Here is a 19,316-nt window from a genome sequence, read left to right on the forward strand (position 1 = left end):
TCGCTGGAAGAAAGGAGCATCAGCCTGTGATGTTCAGAGCCCATTTTTAGAGTTCTGGTTCTACGTCCCAGGGAGGCAGGGTTCTGGTGAAGAATGACTGGTGAAGGCTTGTCATGGCCCCAGGGGCAGTGGGCTCCTGTGGCTGGTTAGAAGCCCAAAGTGATTTGCTACAACCACAGCTATGGTAGAGCCACACACCCCTCTCCCCCCACAGCAAGGCCTCATGGTAAGCTACTGAGGCCTGAGAACCCTTGTCTCCCAGACCTGGATAGATGTCCCCTCAAGGACCCAAGAAAGACTACCATCGGTGTATCCACAAACCCTGCAGAGAAGGAGCAACCTGCACAGCCAGTAAACTTAGTTCAGAGGTCCACCCGTGCCTGATCAGAGGAAGCAGACACCTCCCCCAAATGCATAAGACCTTAAAACTGTTCAGTACATAGCCAAAGACTAGGGCATAGCTCGGGAGGGGAGTGTGAGCCCTGGGTTCCAACATGCAAGTAAAATATAGAATATAAACTGTCTAGTGAAAGACAGGTGTTTTCTTCTTCTAAAAGCCCCATATAGAAGCTATACTGATCTGTCCCCACACATCTTCCAAGAGCTTCTTAGAAGCTGCTTTTGCTAAAAGGCTCCGACTCCTCATTTTGTCCCACAAAGAAAGTTGGGCCTCTGCCTTCATTGTGTGACTGTGTTACTTTGCGTCAGCAGCTCACCTCTGTACCCAGGCATAGTTAATCACATCTCACTTCAAATTCAGAGGCGCAGAGATAGCCATTGCCTTAAAACTGCATTGACTTTGGAATCTAGGAATTGTAGACTCCAAAAGGACAGAATGCCCCACACCCACCTCTGCCTGGCCAACCCTCAGAACAGAATAGCCTCCCACGGTAGGGCATGCCATCCCTCGGATGAAGGCAGTTGGCCTTGAGGGAAGGGCTGCACACTAGAGCAAAAGTCTTTGTCGTATAGGACCAGGTTGGTCCCCTCAAAAGATTCCACTACTAGCAGAGTCAAAACTGAGACCATACTTTGACCAGGGCTACTGAATGGTGCACCATCATCTGCAGCCTCCGTGGCCACTGCTGCTTTGCAGGTTACATGGCAAATAGATCTCAGGGACCTGTTCTTTCCTTGGTGCCCCCTGGTGGCTGCCAAGAAGCTGTGCTTATTTGCTCCATTGGAATTCTTCATACAAATCAAGGATGGCCAGAGTACGCCCCCAAATGTCCTTGCTGGGTCTGTAAGCAGGGAGGCATGCTGTGCCGAGGGTGATGTTGAGTTTACAAGGTCTCAGACCCTGGGCCTGAGCTGTATCACTGGCTGTGGCTCTTAAGTTCCCCCTTCAGGAGCTAAGTTCCCAAGCATGGAGGGTGCTGTGTGCCTCTGATCCTAAACACTTGAGAGGTGGATAAAGGAGAGTCATAAATTCAGGCTCATTCTAGGCTATAGAGCCAGTTATGAAGTTACTCTGAGGTACAAGTCCCAATCTCAAAAGAAACCCTAGTGGTTTGAATAGGAGTGGCCCCCACAGAGTCATTGGTTTGAATGCTTGGCCCATAGGGAGTAGCACTATTAAGAGGTGTGGTTAGAATATATACAAAGAGCTCAAGAAACTGGACTCCAAAAACTCAAATAAACCCATTAAAAAATGGGGTACAGAGCTAAATAAAGAACTCTCAACTGAGGAATATCGAATGGTTGAGAAACACCTGAAAAAATGTTCAACATCCTTAGCCATCAGGGAAATGCAAATCAAAACAACCCTGAGATTCCATCTCACACCAGTCAGAATGGCCAAGATTAAAGAGTCAGGTGACAGCAGATGCTGGCGAGGTTGTGGAGAAATAGGAACACTCCTCCATTGCTGGTGGGATTGCAAGCTTGTTCAACCACTCTGGAAATCAGTCTGGCGGTTCCTCAGAAAATTAGACATAGTACTACCGGAGGATCCTGCTATACCTCTTCTGGGCATATACCCAGAAGATCTTCCAACTGGTAATAAGGACACTTGCTCCACTATGTTCATAGCAGCCTTATTTATAATAGCCAGAAGCTGGAAAGAACCCAGATGTCCCTCAATAGAGGAATGGATACAGAAACTGTGGTACATTTACACAATGGAGTACTACTCAGCCATTAAAAACAATGAATTTATGAAATTCTTGGGCAAATGGATGTATTTGGAGGATATCATCCTTAGTGAGGTAACCCAATCACAAAAGAAGTCACTAGATATGTACTCACTGATAAGCGGATATTAGCCCAGAAACTTGGAATATCCAAGACACATTATGGAAGACAGAAGAAAATCAAGAAGGATGACCATTTGTGGATACTTCATTCCTCCTTAGAATAAGGAACATAACTCTCATGAAAGGTTATAGGTACAGAGACAAAATTTAGAGCTAAGATGAAAGGATGGACTATCCAGAGAGTACCCCATTCGGGAGTCCATCCCATCATCAGCCACCAAACCTAGATACTAATGCTCATGCCAGCAAGATACTGCTGAAGGGACCCTGATATTGCGGCCTCTTGTGAGGCTATGCCAGTGCCTGGTAAACACCGAAATGGATGCTCACAGCCAGCTACTGGATAGAGCACAGGGTCCCCAATGGAGGATCTAGAGAAGTACCCAAGTACCTGAAGGGGGCTGCAACCCTGTAGGTGGAACAACAACAGGAACTAACCAGTACCCCCNGGGNTTGNGTTTCTAGCTGCATNTGTAGCAGAAGATGACCTANTCGGCCATCAGTGGGAATAGAGGCTCCTTGGTCTTCCAAACTATATATGACCTAGCACAAGGCAAGGCCTGGGCCAAGTAATGGGAGTGGGTGGGTGGGGGGACAGAGGTGGGGGGAGGGGTATGGGAAACTCTCGGGATAGCATTTGAAATGTAAATAAAGAAAATAAAAAAAAAAAAGAGGTGTGGTTAGAGGCTGGCCTTGTTAGAGTGGGCGTGGCCTCGTTGGAGGAAGTATGTCACTGTGGAGGTGGGCTTTGAGGGCTCCTAGGCTCAAGCAGTGCTCAGTGTGGCATACAGCCTGCTGATCAAGATGTAAAACTTTTGACTCTTCCAGTACCATGTCTGCCTGCACACTGCCATGCTGATAATGGACTAAACCTCTTAACGCTGTAAGTCAGCCCCAGTGAAATATTTTCCTTTAGAAGAGTTGCCATGGGCTGGTGAGATGGCTCATTGAGTAAGAGCACTGACTGTTCTTCTGAAGGTCCTGAGTTAGAATCCCAGCAACCACATGGTGGCTCACAACCACCCATAAAGAGATCTGATGCCCTCTTCTGGTGTGTCTGAAGTCAGCTACAGTGCACTTATATAATAAAAAAATAAATCTTTACAAATAATAAATAAATAAATAAATACATATTTTTAAAAATTAAAAAAAAATAGTTGCCATGGTGTTTCTTTACAGCAATAAAACCCAAACTAAGAAACCAATCTGTTAAAAAAAACAAAACGACAAAACAAAAACCCAACTACTATTAGTGTTAAGATATTCGTTTTCCTATAAATAACCTAAAGACTCTGAGATAGGAGCAATGTGTCACCCTAACTAGCTAGTTTGCTTTTGAAGTATGCTTGGCTGCTCTGAACAAAAGAACTGTCAACTCCACTACCTTGTCAGCACCAGCCATCTGACACATTCCACAGACACCTTAAGGAAACTACACAAGTATCCTCTCAGTCAGGCACATCTGACTGTCCCAGCGGCTGGAGGCACAGCCTCAGTGCACCGTTTCCACCTAAGCCGGAGGAGAGCACACCCCCGGGTGGTCTGGCAGACTCTGGCTTGTGCTAAGAGGCAAGGCTATGCTTGGCCCAAACAGCTTTTCTCAAGCTGTCTATAAGCAAGCTGTTCAGGCCTCCATGCATAAGTAGCAGGGAGATGCCCTCCTGCGCTCCCCTCCCCTGCTGGCATAGCATTAGTCCCAGGAAACATCTTCTTTAAAGTGGTCTGTTCTTGTCTACCATCAGTGGTACGGGTTGAGCGGAACATGAGGGCAGAAGCATCCGTGGCAGGTGAGCTGTCACAGGCTGAGTTGCAGAAGGGGCAGAGACAAAGGAGCAGCTGACCAGTTTGAGAGCAGCCAGGGCAGGAATGGGAGCAGCAAGTGCAGACTATGGAGAGTGGAGACTGAGACACAACTAAGCCTGAAAGGAACCAGGGAAGAGGCACTATGGGCCCTGCCCGGTCACTGAAAGAGTCTCTGAGAACGGTCTGCAAGGCCAAGAGTCCCAAACATTGAACCAAAGCCATTGTTAAAGACTGAAGACTCCATTCTTGCCAGGCTACACAGGAATGGGACCCTGGCTGCTGCCAACAGCTGAGGAGTCAGATTTCTAAGGTGCACACACGATGTGCCGCTTACAGGGTTCCAGGACCTGAGAGCCAAGGCCTGCAGGGATACTGGGCACCACCTGATGCCACCACCAAACACTGAAGAGTAACAGTCAAGATCGACGACACTAGATGTGTCTCCTTCCCTACGGCTTCTAACTGTAAAGACTCAGAGCAAAGGGGTCGGCTAGCTGATGGGCAGCCACACTAGTAGGACCTACATGCCACCCAGGCCACTGTGAGCTAAAGCCCAGAGTGATGAATCCCCAGCCTGGTCACCTGGAGCCCCAAATCTCAAATTTCTGCAGCCCGAAGCACCCAGATCCCAGCTCTCCACAGCCTCTGGGGCAGCCATCAGTGGAGAGCATCCCACCTGCTCACAACCACCATCTGGGCAGAGCAGGAAGGACTCCATTGCCCAACCAGAAACAAGGTTGGTGTTTCTTACTGGCAGTACTCAGGAGGGTTTCTGCCTCATACTAAGATGGGGAACTGGGCACATGCATGGTGTTCGGGGAACTCATGTCCACTCTGACCCATGGCCTGGCTCCTTGGGGACCAACCTGATTGCTGCCGCATAGATGAACCTGGTGGAGAATATGGATTCCGGGGCACTGAAAATTCCTTTGCTTGTATTACTAATGTCTGATGAGAGATGGAAACATCCCGACTTCAAATAACTTCTATACAGAAGATGGACTTGATTTAATAATTAATCACACATGGGAAGAAATGCACGGTAACTTGAAACTTTTCCCTTTACCTCCTGAAGTTGAAGTCCACACATCCTGGGCTGTGTGTGGCCTGCGTCCCCATCCTCCCTGTCCCTGTGGTTTCAAAATACAAGCCTAAAGATGCAAGTCACTGTCACACCCCGCTTGGCTGGCACCTCCCCCCAGGTAGCTTCACAAACACCCTGGCTCACCGCAAACCAGATGTGGCCCTAAGCCTTCTCAGATGACCACACATTTAAATGCTCGTCCCCAAGTTTGGAACTCAGACAGGTAGGAACGGGTACAAAAGCAGAGCCAGTGAGACTCCACCTCCCATCTTGGCTTCCCCTGTTTGTGGTGGGCTCAGGGGCAAACAGCCTTCCACCTTTGCAACCCTCTGCCAGCAACCGACTCAAGGCCACCTGTCCTAGCTGGCAGCTTCAGGTCTTTCCCCAAAAGACCAACACACAAGAGCAAAACAAATGGAAATGCCCTGGCGAGGAAGAGGAAAATAATCTAGAAAGTTCTGGGACATGACAAACACAAAGGTGGGGAGATCTATGGCACTGTAGGACAACAAGCAGACTGACAGCTGTCTAGCACTGGGTACAAAGCAAAGGTCTATGGAAATGTGGGGGAGGGGTGTGGTCCATAGGCCTGAGGCATCCAGGGAATACCATAGTCCTCTAATGTCTGCGTCTCTGTAGTCAGGCCATGGAGTCACACCGGGTGTGGTTAAGTGGCAGGGGTACAGAGGACCTCCTCTCCGAGCCTCTGGGTCACGCTCCATGGAGTGTCCTGATAAGGATGCCCAAGTCCCCTATCCACAGTCCCCAGCTTCCTCTTCACCAGCTCCACTTCCCAAAGCCTGCCCCTCCCCCAAGCTGCACCCCAACACAGGCTCAGGTCCCCAGAGCGAATTCAAGCTTTATTGCCACACATCCCCTACGGCCTGTCCAGCCCTGTATGTGGAAATAGCCGGAGCAAGCTAGGGCTGGGTGAGAACCAGGAGGGAGCAGGTAGGGCGCTAGAGGAGATGGGGACTAAGTTCAAAGCCTACCGTACCCCAGTTTTCCCTGAGTGGTGCCTGCCCCAAATCTTGGGGCTTCCTTGTGCACTGGAGGAGGAGGCTCATCCCAAGGACATCCTGTGAGGTCCCTAGGAGCCCAATGAGTCCCCTCTACCCATTGTAATGCCATCTTGCCGCGTGCACACACTGCGCATGCCTGTCACCATGGCTGCCCTGTCCACGGAAGGACTCAGCAGTCCAAGCCAATGGACACGAGCAGGTCCTCGAGTGCCCGCAGTCGCTGCTGTGCCTCTTCAATAGCACTGTACGTCTGGACCGTGCTGGCCACATGGAAGCGGATGTCATCGACAAGCGGGATGGAGTCTGTCTCCTGCCGGGCTGCTACAGCTGCTGCCTCTTCCCGCACGGCCTCCACGAAGTCCTCCCGCTCTACCAGCTGCAGAGAAGTAGGCTCAGTATAGGCTGCATCCCAGCACAGGCTGCATTCCACCCTCTCAGGCTCCCCTCTCTGCACCCCTGCCCACCTTCTCTATGACCTTGGCCATATACTCAGTACACTGGTCCTCCAGCCGGGCCAGCCGGAACATCTTGGCTATGCGCCAAACACCCACCACACTGTCCTCCTCCAGCAGCTGGGCCAGGCTGCGGCCGCACAGCCGCTTCAGGCCAGGCAGAAGGTACATGTCAGCCACACTCAGCACATCATAGGCCAGCTCAGGGGGCAGCTGTGACACGAAAAGGGACAACAGGACACCAGGGATCATCAAGGGCTCCCAGGGTGCAGGGAGGAAACCCCAGTGGAAACACAAGAGACTCCCATCTCTGGAGCCTGGCCCAGGTCTTTGAGAGTGCAAGGGGCAGAAGCAGCTCAGGGGAGGGAGGTCCCGTGCCTCAGGCCAGTGCTTAGGGCTACAGGCCTTTCCAGGAAAAGCAGTGTGGGCTCAGGCATAGACCTGAGCTCTCCCCATCTAGCTGTGGGGTCCCAGGCAAGTCCCGTCACCTCTGTATCTCAGTCCCCTCATCTGTAGAGTAGAGATATTCATGCCAGCCTTGAAAGACTTGAAAGAAAGTAAAGTGAGCTGGAGGTTTCTATTCCAGCCCACAGCTTGGAAATGGCTCCTTCCACTGTGAAAGGCCACACAGTTCTGAGGAGGAGACTGCTAGGCCTTGGCTAAGATCAAGGGTCCAGCTTCAGCCTGACCTTGGGTGACCTAGGGACTGAGCGGGGGGGGGGGGACATAGAGGGACTATGCCACTACTCTTCTGGCTGTCATCTGCCACCTAACTATTGTCTGGTCATTTGGTCATATGCACAAGACTCAAGGAAACATACTTATTCTCCATCTTCTGGGGGGATACACTGAAACACAGAGTAGGGATGTAACCTGCCTAAGATCACCCAGCTCCTAAGAGACTAATCTACCATTAGACCATGTTCAGAGGCCAATCCCCACTCTGAGCTATTAAAAATGTTCTTGGGGTACCAAGCTTCTTCCGGGGAGAGCTTGTGACACAGGATTTCAAACTCAACCACAGAGTGAGTGGCAGGCCATGAGAAAGGAAGTGAGGGAAAGTGACAGAAGGAAGGCCAGTGACAAAGCCTAATACAGAGGGGGCAGGCTCGTGGGCCAGATGGCCAGGACTGGGGTCATTAGAAAATGGTGTAGGAACACAGATTCCTGCGGTTCCATCTCAGCAGCAGAGAACAAAGAAGATGGGGGAGCCACAGCCTGGGGGTCAGGGTCACCATTTCTACAAAGACTTTCCCTGGAGATGGAGCCCCAACGATACCATATGGCCCACCAGCCTTAAAACATTACCTTCCTAGGGGAGATTTGTGGCAATGCCCTAGAGAAGCCAGACAAAGGGACACCTGGGACCCCAGCAAACCACCTCACCCCTCAGACCCAATGGAAAACACACTTCTCTCCTGTATAGTGCCCCGCTGCACTACCACACACACATACCAACAGAGAGAACCTTTGGCACCGTCTAAAGCCACCACAGGCCTGACTCAGGAACTCTGGGACGGCTAAGTGCAGGAATAACCCAAGGACTGTGACAACCCTACAACTGACAGCCCAGGGACTCGTTCACCACTGCCCTCCCCCTGGATGCCACACTTCACCTCAGTATGGTCACTATATACATAGTACAGCACGTGAATGAAGATGTCCGGGGAGATGCCATGCAGGGTGACAACTGGGGGATCTCCAGAGGCTGCGGGCTCCTCGCTCTCTTGAAAGTGGTCATCCAGAAGGGCCCGGAAGTAGTCACTGCGGCCACAGAAGAAAGCCTGAGGAAGCAAGGTCACAAAGGACCAGGGCTCGAATCTGCCCCAGGGGGCTAGCCCAGGACTTGAGCAGCGTGGCCAGGGGCAGGACAGGTACCTTGTGGCAGAGGAAGCTGGAGTCTGCCACTCGGAAGCAGATATCGGGGCAGCTGCTGAAGCCATCGGGACATGGGAAGGGCAGCTCTCCAAGGTCACCCTGGTATAGGAAAGGGACCACTCAGCAAAGCCGTTCATGAAAGGGAAGTAGCTTCTAGGTTGGCCTAGGAGGGGAACCCAGTTCTGTGGAACCTGCCCCTCACAGCCCCATCCCGAGCCACCCCTCCGGCCCACCAAGCCGGCATGCCCTTCAGTACCCGCAGCTCAGGTGGCAGGGCACAGTCAGCCAGCAGAGCCATATCTGCCCGTAGCCGGGGATCTGCTGGAGGAGGCTCAATCGTCAGCACCTTCACACACGTGCCAGGCTTGGAAGCCACTGGGGGAAAGGACAGTAGGGACTTAAAGAGGTGGACCAGCACTATAGGCTGGAACCTAAGACCTTGGACTGAGACCACATACACACCAAATTCAGACACCTTCTCGCATTTAGCCTCCAGGTCGTCCAGCAGGTCCCACAGCTGGCACTGCTTGGCCAGGCGCTCACAGTCACTCACGTGCTCCACACCGATGTCCAAGCGGCCTGGGGAATTGAGGAGGCTGAGTCAGGACCTGAGAGTGACTCCTACTCAATACCTTGGTTTCCTCATACAGAAGGACCTAAGACCTGCTCAGTTTGTAGATGGGACCTGTCCTCTCCAAACAGGCTAAGTCATGCTGGGCACACTCCTCCTCCCCAAAGGTGACCTCAGCTCTGGGCCACCCTGGGTATGCTGCTGTCCCAGCCCACGGGGTCGGTCGGTCACCTGTATACAGGTACTGCAGTAGAGCCCCAAAGGCCACCGGGTTGATCTGCAGGCAGAGTAGAAGGGAAGGTCAGAGGCGGCTACCATCCAGCATGGACTAACTGCTCTCCCAGAAGCTGGCACTTTCTCCTGAGGCAGATGGACGCACCAGGGGGTGCCTGAGAACCACGACGCTCTTGCCCTTCCACTTGGTGTCCAGCATGTTGGCGAAGTATGTACTGCGAGCACCGAGGATACAGCGATGGGCCCTGAACGGCTTTCCGTGTACCACAAAGACCACATCGCTGTGGATGCCCTGTTCCAGAAGCCTGGGAAAAGCCAAGAAAGGTTACATCATCCAGGCAACTGCTGGTGCACCAAGACCGCTCAGCACACCCACCCACCCGAACCCACTGAGAGTGCCCAGCAACCCCATCAGTGCTGCAAGCTCCACCCCCAGCTCACCGCTGCAGGAAATCGTCATAGTAATCCCGCCTCCTGCAGGACGCAGTGACCTGTTTGTAGTCTCTCAGTGCACGGCGAATGGGGTCACTTAGCGCTCCGTAGAGACACCGCTCTCCATCAAAGGTGTTGGCCTCACAACGGGCTCCTACGAAGCAATGCTCATCAGTCAGAGTCAAGGGAACACTTAGTCTGGGGAGATCTCTGGCCTCCCCAGCTCCCCAGAAGCCCTAGAGGCCCTTCCTTGCCACGGTGGCCCAGGCAACCCTTCGGTCCTAGGGAAGGCCAGGGCATACAATCTGTGCAGATGTAGGCATACTCATGAATACATATGTAAATATGGGACTATATGCAGCTAAGGCCAGACTGAGCGGTTGGCCCTGTAAACAGCCATCTTGGTGACTAGCAGATCCCTGCCCCAATGGAACCTAGTGGAGCACATGAGTAGTTTATTATGTGACAGCCGCCATTATTACAAAACAGCACCAAGGGTGACTGACTATGGCGGTGGCTGCCACATGGGGAGGCTGTGAAGGCCAGTGAGGTGGCTAAGTACAGGGACTTGAAAGAAGTGGGAGATGCACAGATCTAGGAAGGAACTCCAGTCTAAGCAGGAAGTACAACTGAGAAGACCCTGAGGTAGGAGATGGGTGGGTCTAGTGGGGCACTAAGGGCCTGAGTGTTGATGAACAGCCAGCAGGTGGGAGACCCAAGGAAGGCAAAGCCAGAGGGTTTAAGAGTGTGTCTCACAATGTAGCCCTGACTAGCTTTGAACTTAAGATAATCCCCGTCTCGACTTTTCTCTCTCCCAATAATTGAATTATAGGTGTAAGCCACCATGCCCACATGCTTTTATCCCAAACACTCCCATCAGCTCTGCTGTGGAAAGAGCCTCCTGCCTGCAAATATGGAGATCAGAGAGTCAGTTTAGCAGACCAATAGTGGTACAGTACAGGAGACAGCCCCAGAACTGGCCTGGGCGTCAAGGGTAGCGTGAGAAAGTGGATAGACGGTTAGAGAGTACTATTTGTTGACTTTAGGGAGTTAACAAGAAATCAAGGGTGCATACAAACATGGAGCCTGACCCTCTCTCACCATTAGCCAACAGGTAGCGCACCAACTCCTCATGCCCACAGAGGCAGGCATAGTACCTAGGAGAGGGGGAAGCTGTCAGTAGGGTAGGCCCACCCTGCCCACCCAGCTACCCCACCACTCACACTCACAAAGGGGTGCTGTCCCACTTATCCCGCACGTTCACCTCCACGTCTCGCTGCTCCAGCAGGTACCTGGGCAGGAAGTTCAAAGCCTGGGTCAGAATTGCTTCTCATCTGGGAGAGAGACAACCAGGAAGGGGAAGGAGGCCACATCTCTCTGGGCTAGGGAATGCCTCTGAGAAGGGCAAGGCCTGGGACTACACAGGTCAGCAAGGGTCTGCAACTGTGAGTTGGGTGATGGCTTCAGGGACAGAGGCCAATCCCCAGGTTCAGAAGGCTGAGAATTTGATCTTGTAATATCTGGGAGAGAGAAGGTGATGGGGCCCCTAATTCAGCCTGGGGGGCCAATGGAAGGGAAGTCAGAAGAAAGCTGATGCAGGCAATGGGGGGGGGGCAGAACAGATCTATGGAAGAAGTGGAAATAACAATTGATAAGATGTTGAAGAGAAGAGGTCATGAACCAGAAAGCGACCACTGGAACATGGCAGCCCAAGGAAGCTATCAGGGCAAGCCCCGGGCTCTCAGAGTTACACTCAAATTGAGGGACGGATCATTAACTCTGAGGTGGCATCTGGTGTCGGAGAAGGCTGCAGCCTGGACACTTCTGTTGAGGACCAGGGGATCTGGAAGGAAGGGCCTTGGGAGAAAGAAGTCTATCAAAGAAAAGGGCCAGGATCCTTCTCTTCCCTGCCTGCCCACGGAGACCACGGTCTCGGCGCCAGGCTCGTAACTGGCTGCACCAGCAGCGCCTGCGTCTCTTGGAACCTCCACGGAGATGAGTCGTTTCCCTGCACCGAGTTAAGTAAGGGACCTAGAGCCCGATCTCTCTGGACTCGGTCAGCTTCGGGAGCCCCAAGGCGCCCGACCGCACACCCGTGCCGGATAAGCCCGGCGGACGCCTGCCCGCCTCCTGCACTTCAGGTCCTCACCGCACACGGCCCACGTCCCCCTTCCTGCAGCTGGCAAACAGGTCGCTGGTGTCCATGGCGAAAGAGGCTGGACCCCCGGCTGAGCGACCTCGGGAGTTGTCTGAGCCGGGCCGGATGTAAACACTCACCGCCCCGCCCCTCGAGGCCCGGCCTAGCTATGCCCGCCTGCGGCTCCGCAGCGGCGCCTGCCGCCCGGAGGACCGTCCGGCCCGAACCCCGCCCTCGCATCCAGAAGGCCGCTCCCCAAGGCCGCACCCAGTAACCTTAACCACGCCCACTTAGCCTCTCCGGACTTCTAGCCTTCACCCCGCCCACCCCTCTAGAGGACAATTCCCCCAGGTTCCTCCCACTCGCCCGAAGACTAGCTCACTACCAAGACCCTGCCCTCTCAAAGCTTCACCGGAAGAGCAGTCCGCTGCAGGCCCCGCCCACATTACGTGGGCTCCGTTCTGAAAACATCGCCTCAATCCTGAGTCTTGCTCGGTTCAGGTCCCGCCCATCAGGCCGAGGCCTCGCCCACCAGGACCTTTCCCAGCCTACTTCAGGCTCAACCCACATATTCCCTAACCACGCCCACAAACTCTAGAGAATTCCCAGCCCACCCGTCCTTGGCCCCGCCCACCCAGCCTCCCCGTGCCCCACCTACTCCTCCAGACCCGTCCCACCCACTGCCCGGAGTGCAGCCCTCCGGAGGCAAAAAACACGCGTGGAGGCGGAGCGGCCCGCGCGTCTTGTCGGCTTTAATGGAGTCCGGGCGCGGGGAGCGCGCTGGCCTCGGGCAAGCGCTCGGGGCCGGGCGGGGCGGGGTGGGAGCTGCGCCGCGGTCGCCTGCTGCGGTGGGGAAGCATAGTGGCCCGCGTGGAGGGCCGGGAGGGGCGCGGGGCCGTGGCGTCGGGCAGTCTCGCGCCCGTGGCCCGGCGCTCACAGGTGAGTGTCCTCCTCGAACACGTCCGAGTCCTCAGGGTCGCGTTTGCTGCCCATGAGCGCGCTCCAGCTGCTCGGGCCGTTGATGGCCCCACCGTTCAGGCTGGGCTGCTTCTCCTGCATCTCCGACTGGCTGTCGCTGGCCACGTCCAGCGTGGGATTGTCGTGGCAGCCGTTCTCCACGAAGCGCAGCTCCTCACCGTGCGACTGCAGCAGCAGGAGAGAGCGCTAGGCGCGCACAGTGGTTGGCCACGCGAAGCCCCCAGGGTACTCCCTTGGGGCCCAGGATACAAGTGTCTGCAGCTCAAACCTAAACCTCTGCACGGTAAACCCTGTAAACCCCCTTGGGTCCCTTCCAACAGCGCATAATACACGAGACAGCCCCTCAAAGCACGCGAGCTAGGGCAGAATGAGCAGGGCCTGCCCCCTTTCTGGTGTGCAGGTTGCAGGAGCCCTTGGCTGCTAGGACTAGAGGGGAGTAGTTGCTCTCAAGCCTTGCAGAATGGGGCACTGGGGTTAGGAAGAGCTGGAGAAGAGGAGGGATCCCTTGGGGAGACTTACTCCCCCTCACTATTATCTCCTCAAAGACGGAGTACGAGGCTCAGAGAGGTAGATAGCGGGCCCCAGCCTGGCACTGAGCACAGCTGAGTTGGTACAGGTTTCTAGGTGAGGCTGCTGGGCAGCACTGGCTGATACTAGCTAGCCACACTCTGCCCTAAGGTCCCAAGCCCTCCCTGGCCTACTCACCACGTGTTTGAGCTTGGGCATCCGGCGCTGCCAACAATTATAGAGTAGGCCAAGCACAATGATGATGAAGCAGATGACACCAATGATCACCAGCACTACAAAGAGCGTCCCATAGTCACTGCGCACCTGGGTGGCCCGTGCCTGGCAACTGCTGGTGGTGGAGTAGTTCTGGATGCCAATCTGAGGGTAGGGGTATGGGACCAGACATCAGGAAAGTCCTAAGGGCTAACATTCCAAGGGTGAGTTAGAGCCCCTGACAGCCCTGGGGCCTGGACCTGTGTTGAGGGGCATACCATTCTGTCCCTATTGGTTCATCTAAGAACACTTCCAAGCCTCTCCCAGTGGCCACATTCTCGGCCCCCTCACCTCCTCACTGTGATTCTGCGCCAACCCAACTCTGAATGTACCGGCTCTGGCCCTGCCCAGCACTGAGACGTGATGACAGTCACAGCCCAAACAGATAGGGGCCCCACACCTGTCCCCATCAGTTTTGCAAAGCAACATGGCATCTGGGAGACTTGAGTTCACCAAAGTCAGAGGCCTGAAGCAAGCTTCCTCTTTAGGGGTAAGGTAATGTCACCCTGGCCATCCATGCTAGGCCCCCCCCCCCGCATCCCTGGGGCCTCTGTGGGGATGCCAACTGCAGCCCACAGCTGGGGTCTCCAGCTTCTTCCCTTCCCCAGTGGTAAGATGACAGGCGGCATGTGCCTCCCTACTGGTGGCTGCTCCCAGTGGGAAAGCTCCCTACGGTCCAGCTTCAGGTGAAGGGAGGGAGACAAGGAAGGTGAGTGCCATCACTGAGCTCTGGAGCAGGGGCTGGGCTTCAGCTCCTCCCTGCATTGTGTGGAACCCTCGCAGGTGTCCACTGTCCATCTGAGTTCCTGAGCCCAGATTTGGAGATCATAAAGAACCTGGTGGAGGGGGAACAAGACAGACCCCGCCCCTACCAATGCTTTTGCAGGGGAACCTGAGGGGTGGGGTATGCCGGAACTGGAAACGGCCTCCACAGTTAGAGGTGGCACTGTGGTCTGGCTCCTGCTGGAGATTCAAAGTTCCACCACGTGAGCTTGGGGAGTCATTCAGGCAGCTCAGCAGCTTTCCCTCGGGCAGGCTTGGTTCTTGCTACCTGGGTGGTCTCAGGCAAGGCCCCTGGTAGCTCTGGGCTATCTGGACGCCCAGCTTTGTGTTCCATAGCCCAGCAGGGGCCAGAAGGCGGGGCCTCTCTCATTTCCCCTCTACCTTGTTCTTCAGGGTACTTCAGACACCATCCTACTTAATTCCCTCTTTGATGGCCGATCACTCACTGTGGCCTGGGGTATGTGCAGTCCTTTTGCCTGGGTGGTACCCTGCACATGTTCTTTGTGTCTGGGGATGGCCAGAGCCCTGAGACACACCCCTGTTCTGAAACAGGCGGTAAATTCTTCCAGGCACTTTTTGAGGGTCAAGGATGGTAGAAGATGCTGCAGTGGCTGCCAGGTCAAGTCCCTACTCACTTACCTCCTCCAGACTCCTGCGAATGCCACTGAGCATGGAAAGGACATCTTGAGTGGGTACGACGCCTGGAGGAAAAAAACGCCATCATCACCACAGCACCCTGAGGTGTCTCCACACCACCCAACCCTTCTATGGCAGGCTGCCTGAGCCGCCTCTGCTGCCCTTGTGCTTCTAATCACAGGGAACCTCAGGGCCCATGTATGTCCCCTGCTGGCCTGCTTCCCATTGAGTTGACCCCCTGGGAAACTATGAAAGGCATGATTCTAGAAGTCACCTCTGCAGCCCAAGAGTCCCACTCTCATAGAGTGTGATGCCCATACCTGTCTCCTCATCCCCAGAACCCAGGAATCACACCACCCAGAGCCCTGCACTAGCATGCCTGCTGGGTCTCCTAGCTCCATTACAGGCCTGTGGTGGGACGCCTCCCCCGTCTGCTCACCCTGCTCTCCTACAAGGGTCATCAGCAGGTGCTGCTCCTTCTCACTGGGCTTGCTCAAAGAGATATGCCAGTCCCCACGGTGGCCACTGCGGTGGCGTGGCAGTACCTCCTCCACCAGGGCTAGGAGCCGTAGTCCCCGGTGCCGCCGAAATACTTCCTAGGGGTTCAGAGGAGCCAAGCTCAAGGTTGGATGGTAGCTCTCATCCCAGATCCCAAAGGCCTAGATGGCCCTCTGGCCAGCTTGGTCGGCCCTGGGGCCAGCTGAGAGCAGGGCACAGGCAGATACAGCTTGTCGCTTCACTTCCAACTCTAGGTACCATGGTAAAGGTGTGAGCCTGCCCCAAAGTCAGTCAGGTAGAGGGGACATGGATCTGTCTGCTGACAATGACAACTCCTTATCATGGGGTCCAGCGCTGGAAAAGACAGTGTTAAATCCCCACAGCCACCAGAGAGCAGGGAGGCTGAAAACAGCAGGCTCCTCTGCTGGTCATTCCACCATGTGGCTGTCACTGAGCTTCAGGGGAGTGGTGGGAATGCCTTTACAGCAAGGGACTTGAAAACCCATAGAGATGACTCAGAGAACCCTGGGAACTGGCCATGGGAGTGGGGTGGGATGGGGTAGGGTGCGGTGGCTTCTTGCCCCCCAGACTCTACCCCACTGTTTAGATGATCATGTGAAGTATAATTACAGAATGTAACAAGAAAACAAACCCAGCCCTCCACTGGAACTCTGTAGCAGAGAGAAGCCAAGCTGCTGCCGCCACCAGGCTCAGGCCTGCTGTTTGTGAGAGACGCTCCTTTTGACCTTGGCTCCTTTTCAGTGGCTCCTCTCTCTTGTATATGTAAAACTTTGTCCCCACTTCTCTAGCTTTCAAGAGTCCCAACCAGATTCCTCTCCCGCAACCTCAGTTCTCTAGACATGTCAACAGGCCACCGTGGGTGCAAGCCCAATGCCTTCCTTGTGACCCCTGAGGCACAGATGAACTGCTATTCTCATTGGGTTCCTACCTAGGATAAGGACCTATCCCCCCTTGGTGGTTGTGCCAACCTGAAATCCACCAGGCTGACTTTTATGGTGGGCTTGCTCCTTGTGTGCAGTTCAGGTCTAGACACTCTCTAGCTTCCTGGTCAGCAGTTCTGTCCCAACATCCAAGTCCCAGGGTCAAGGGGTCAGTATTACTGATGTGAGGACAGGGCGGACCTGCCTGCTGCTCTGCCACATGTATGACACCCTTCCCTGTGTAGCGAAGTCTCCCAGACTCAGAGTTCGCTAGACAGGGAAAGCACAGAGTTCAAATCCTGTCATTTCTTAGCTCTGACCTCCAGCAACATTCTGAGCCTCAGTTTTCCCATCTGAGATGTAGGCTACCTCACATCTCAACTCACTCAGTCACAGACTCTGGAACAGTAGCTGTTCTTCGGGGTCAGCCCTGCTGCTAATACAGCCCTCTGCACTAACGCAAATGCCCCTGGCTTCTAGACTCCAAGGTCAGCTTGGCATTTGCCACTTTATCATCCTGTGTCTGTGCCTGCTGATCTCTGCTGGCTCCCTTCCTGTCTCCCACATCCTAGATAGAAAACAGGAGAATCTGGCTAGCCTGCACTACTCTGGGAGATCTCAAGTGCAAAGTTCTAAAACTGTAGCTGCATCATATAAAGCCATCTCTGGGAGCAGTGGCACATTCCTCCCTATTCTTTTTTTTTGGTCTGAAGATGAGGACTCTGTGTGGCCCACCGCCTTCAATGCACGTTGTTCCAGTCTCTTCAAACATAGGTCAGAAAGGAAACATTGAACTGCTGGATGGGAGACAAGACGTCTACATACAGTGCTTGGGAAAGGATACACCAGCAGCAAATTCTCTCACTGCCTGGAGAAGATGAAACATCTCCTCTTTTCTGTTTTATCTTCTACCCCCTCTCCCCCCCCACACACAGACACACCTCATGCTGGGAATGAAACCTAGCCCTGGGAGTTCACGTTTTCGAGAGTAAAACTGAGTGCCTGTGACCATGAAGATGTCCAGCACAACTATATGTGGGGTTATCAGTCCTGCACCCCAGAGTTAATGAGTACTACTGTTCATGAAAGCACATTAGTTATATGGAGACACCCAATCCCTGCCCTGCCTTGGCTTCCAGAACACGGACAACAACTCTTCATACTTCTAGTAGAACAGTCTAGTCACCCCAGGAAGAAGGACATGATGTCAGGAGCCACAGTCATAGGCTAGCTTTAACTGTCAGCTTGACATAACCTAGGACATCTGAGAGGAGATTCAGTTGAGGAATTTCCTAAACAGGCTGGTCTATAGACATGCCTGTGAGGGATTATCTTATTAACTGATGCAGGAGGGCCCAGCCACTGTGGCCTGCACCTTTCCCTGGGCAGATGTTCCTGGACTGTATAAAAAAGCTAAGTGTGACCCTGAGGGCAGGCCAGCAGTCAGTGCTCGTTCATGGGTTCTGCTTTACATCATGCCCTGACTTCCCCCAGTGACAGACTGTGACCTGGAAGTGTAAGCCAAATGTCTGTTCTTCCTCAAGTTGCTTTCTGTCAATGTTTTATCACAGCCACAGAATAAGACGAGGACGCCATCTCAATCACATGAAGGAGGCTCAGATGTGACCTTCTTGGGATTGATGGCCTAGCATATGACCTATATAAGGCTCTGTGTATCTCTGTCTTTGTCTCTCAGGCACACACACACACACACACACACACACACACACCGTTTCCATTATTTAGAGAGCTACAAACAAACACTAACAGATGTTGCTTCTAAAAAGCCTAAGTCAAGATGATAAAGCAGCTAGGATCGGGGACATCCTTGTGGGATAGCATCTGTGTGGCTCAACCTGGCTCTGAACCCTGATTCCCGTCTCATCTGCCACCATGTTGGGGTTGCAGGCACATGTCACTACACCCAGCATAGAAACAACATAAAAAGATATTGTTGGGCAACAGTGATGCTTGACTGTACTCCCAGTGCTTGGAAGGTGGGAACGGAAGTTTTGATTGACCCCAGAAATGCCAAGCCATCCTGGCCAATATAGCAAGATCCTTTCTCCACAAAATGCTAAAGACAACAGACAGGTCTCAGTATCATCAGAAGCGTGTAGCTCACAGGAACAACAAGAGTTCCTTTAAGTGGAATAAGAAGGAGCTGGAGTACAGCTCGGTCGGTAAAGTGCTTCCCTGGCATGTGTGAGCCCCTGAGTCTGATGCTCGACACTGAGTAAAACCAGGCCCCGAGAGGTTCAGGAGTTCAAAATCATCCTTGGCTACATACTATGTTTGAGGTCAGCCTGGGATAAAAAGAAAAAAAAATGCAAAATTACAGAAAGCAAAGGGGAAAGAGTCCTAGAGTTTTAAGTAGGAAAGAGCTCATTTTGGTTTTCCCTAAGTGGTAGGTGCTGGGCTGGGCTGGCCTCTCTTTGGCAGGGCTCCCACTGCAGCACCTCCCTTTGCCCGTCTGGCCCTTCTTTCCGCACGGGCCAGCTCAGCACTCACACAGTCTATGTTCTCTGTCATGTTCAGGATGATGTAGCTCTTCCCGGCCAGGTTGCTCCAGTCCTTGCAGATCACCTGTGTGGGAGGAAGCAAGCAGGGCATATAGGCCTTAGGGCACACGGGCCTTAAGAGAGACCTCTGGAGAGCCTGAGCTCCCAGGAGCTGAGGGCCAACACATCCTCCTGAGCTTCCATGTCAGGTCCCCACACTGTGTGCATAAGGCTAAACAGTGTCACAAAGGAAATGAGAGGCCTGGCTCATCCTGAGGCTTTGCCTTGGCCCTACGCACTTGTGAACACCCTGTCCCTCCCTCCTGCGGCC

The 19,316-nt window shown here is 53.7% G+C and overlaps 2 protein-coding genes across 5 annotated transcripts in view; both read right to left on the reverse strand.

The window, feature by feature from the left end:
• Nucleotides 1-5,955: 5,955 nt before the first annotated feature.
• Nucleotides 5,956-12,139, reverse strand: Abtb1 (ankyrin repeat and BTB domain containing 1). Of its 3 annotated transcripts, none has more exons than XM_029535537.1 (12): nt 11,881-12,137; nt 10,996-11,023; nt 10,833-10,888; nt 9,741-9,885; nt 9,445-9,604; nt 9,297-9,342; nt 8,957-9,073; nt 8,751-8,869; nt 8,495-8,593; nt 8,233-8,400; nt 6,629-6,829; nt 5,956-6,540 (listed from the first exon to the last, which is right to left on the reverse strand). In XM_029535537.1, the coding sequence occupies exons 5-12, from the start codon at nt 9,496-9,498 to the stop codon at nt 6,334-6,336; spliced, it is 1,011 nt and encodes a 336-aa protein (XP_029391397.1). In that variant the 5' UTR covers nt 9,499-9,604; nt 9,741-9,885; nt 10,833-10,888; nt 10,996-11,023; nt 11,881-12,137; the 3' UTR covers nt 5,956-6,333. The 3 variants fall into 3 exon arrangements, with proteins under 3 accessions (XP_029391397.1, XP_029391398.1, XP_021045952.1); XM_021190293.2 differs by having other exon boundaries at nt 5,982-6,540; nt 10,961-11,023; nt 11,881-12,139; XM_029535538.1 differs by lacking the exons at nt 10,833-10,888; nt 11,881-12,137 and having other exon boundaries at nt 10,955-11,014.
• Nucleotides 12,140-12,591: 452 nt separating this feature from the next.
• Podxl2 (podocalyxin like 2) overlaps nt 12,592-19,316 on the reverse strand; it is a 30,305-nt gene continuing 23,580 nt past the window's right edge. For both annotated transcript variants that reach the window (XM_021190451.2, XM_029535615.1), the window contains exons 4-8: nt 18,996-19,070; nt 15,485-15,641; nt 15,049-15,110; nt 13,552-13,731; nt 12,592-13,011 (exon numbers count right to left, since the gene is read on the reverse strand). In XM_021190451.2, coding sequence (XP_021046110.1) covers nt 12,802-13,011; nt 13,552-13,731; nt 15,049-15,110; nt 15,485-15,641; nt 18,996-19,070 — 684 coding nt within the window. In that variant the 3' untranslated portion in view covers nt 12,592-12,801. The remainder of the gene's footprint in view (nt 13,012-13,551; nt 13,732-15,048; nt 15,111-15,484; nt 15,642-18,995; nt 19,071-19,316) is intronic.

Source organism: Mus pahari, chromosome 2 (genome assembly GCF_900095145.1).
Source record: "Mus pahari chromosome 2, PAHARI_EIJ_v1.1, whole genome shotgun sequence".
NCBI classification, from domain to species: domain Eukaryota; kingdom Metazoa; phylum Chordata; class Mammalia; order Rodentia; family Muridae; genus Mus; species Mus pahari.

Excerpts from the sequence above, each read along its gene's own strand:
- Abtb1 (XM_021190293.2), bottom strand. The coding sequence starts at position 11,936 with ATGGACACCAGCGACCTGTTTGCCAGCTGCAGGAAGGGGGACGTGGGC. Across the intron at positions 9,886-10,832 it reads GCGCTACCTGTTGGCTAATG|GAGCCCGTTGTGAGGCCAAC; the intron begins GTGAGAGAGGGT and ends ATTGCTTCGTAG. Across the intron at positions 6,830-8,232 it reads TATATAGTGACCATACTGAG|CTGCCCCCTGAGCTGGCCTA; the intron begins GTGAAGTGTGGC and ends TTCGTGTCACAG.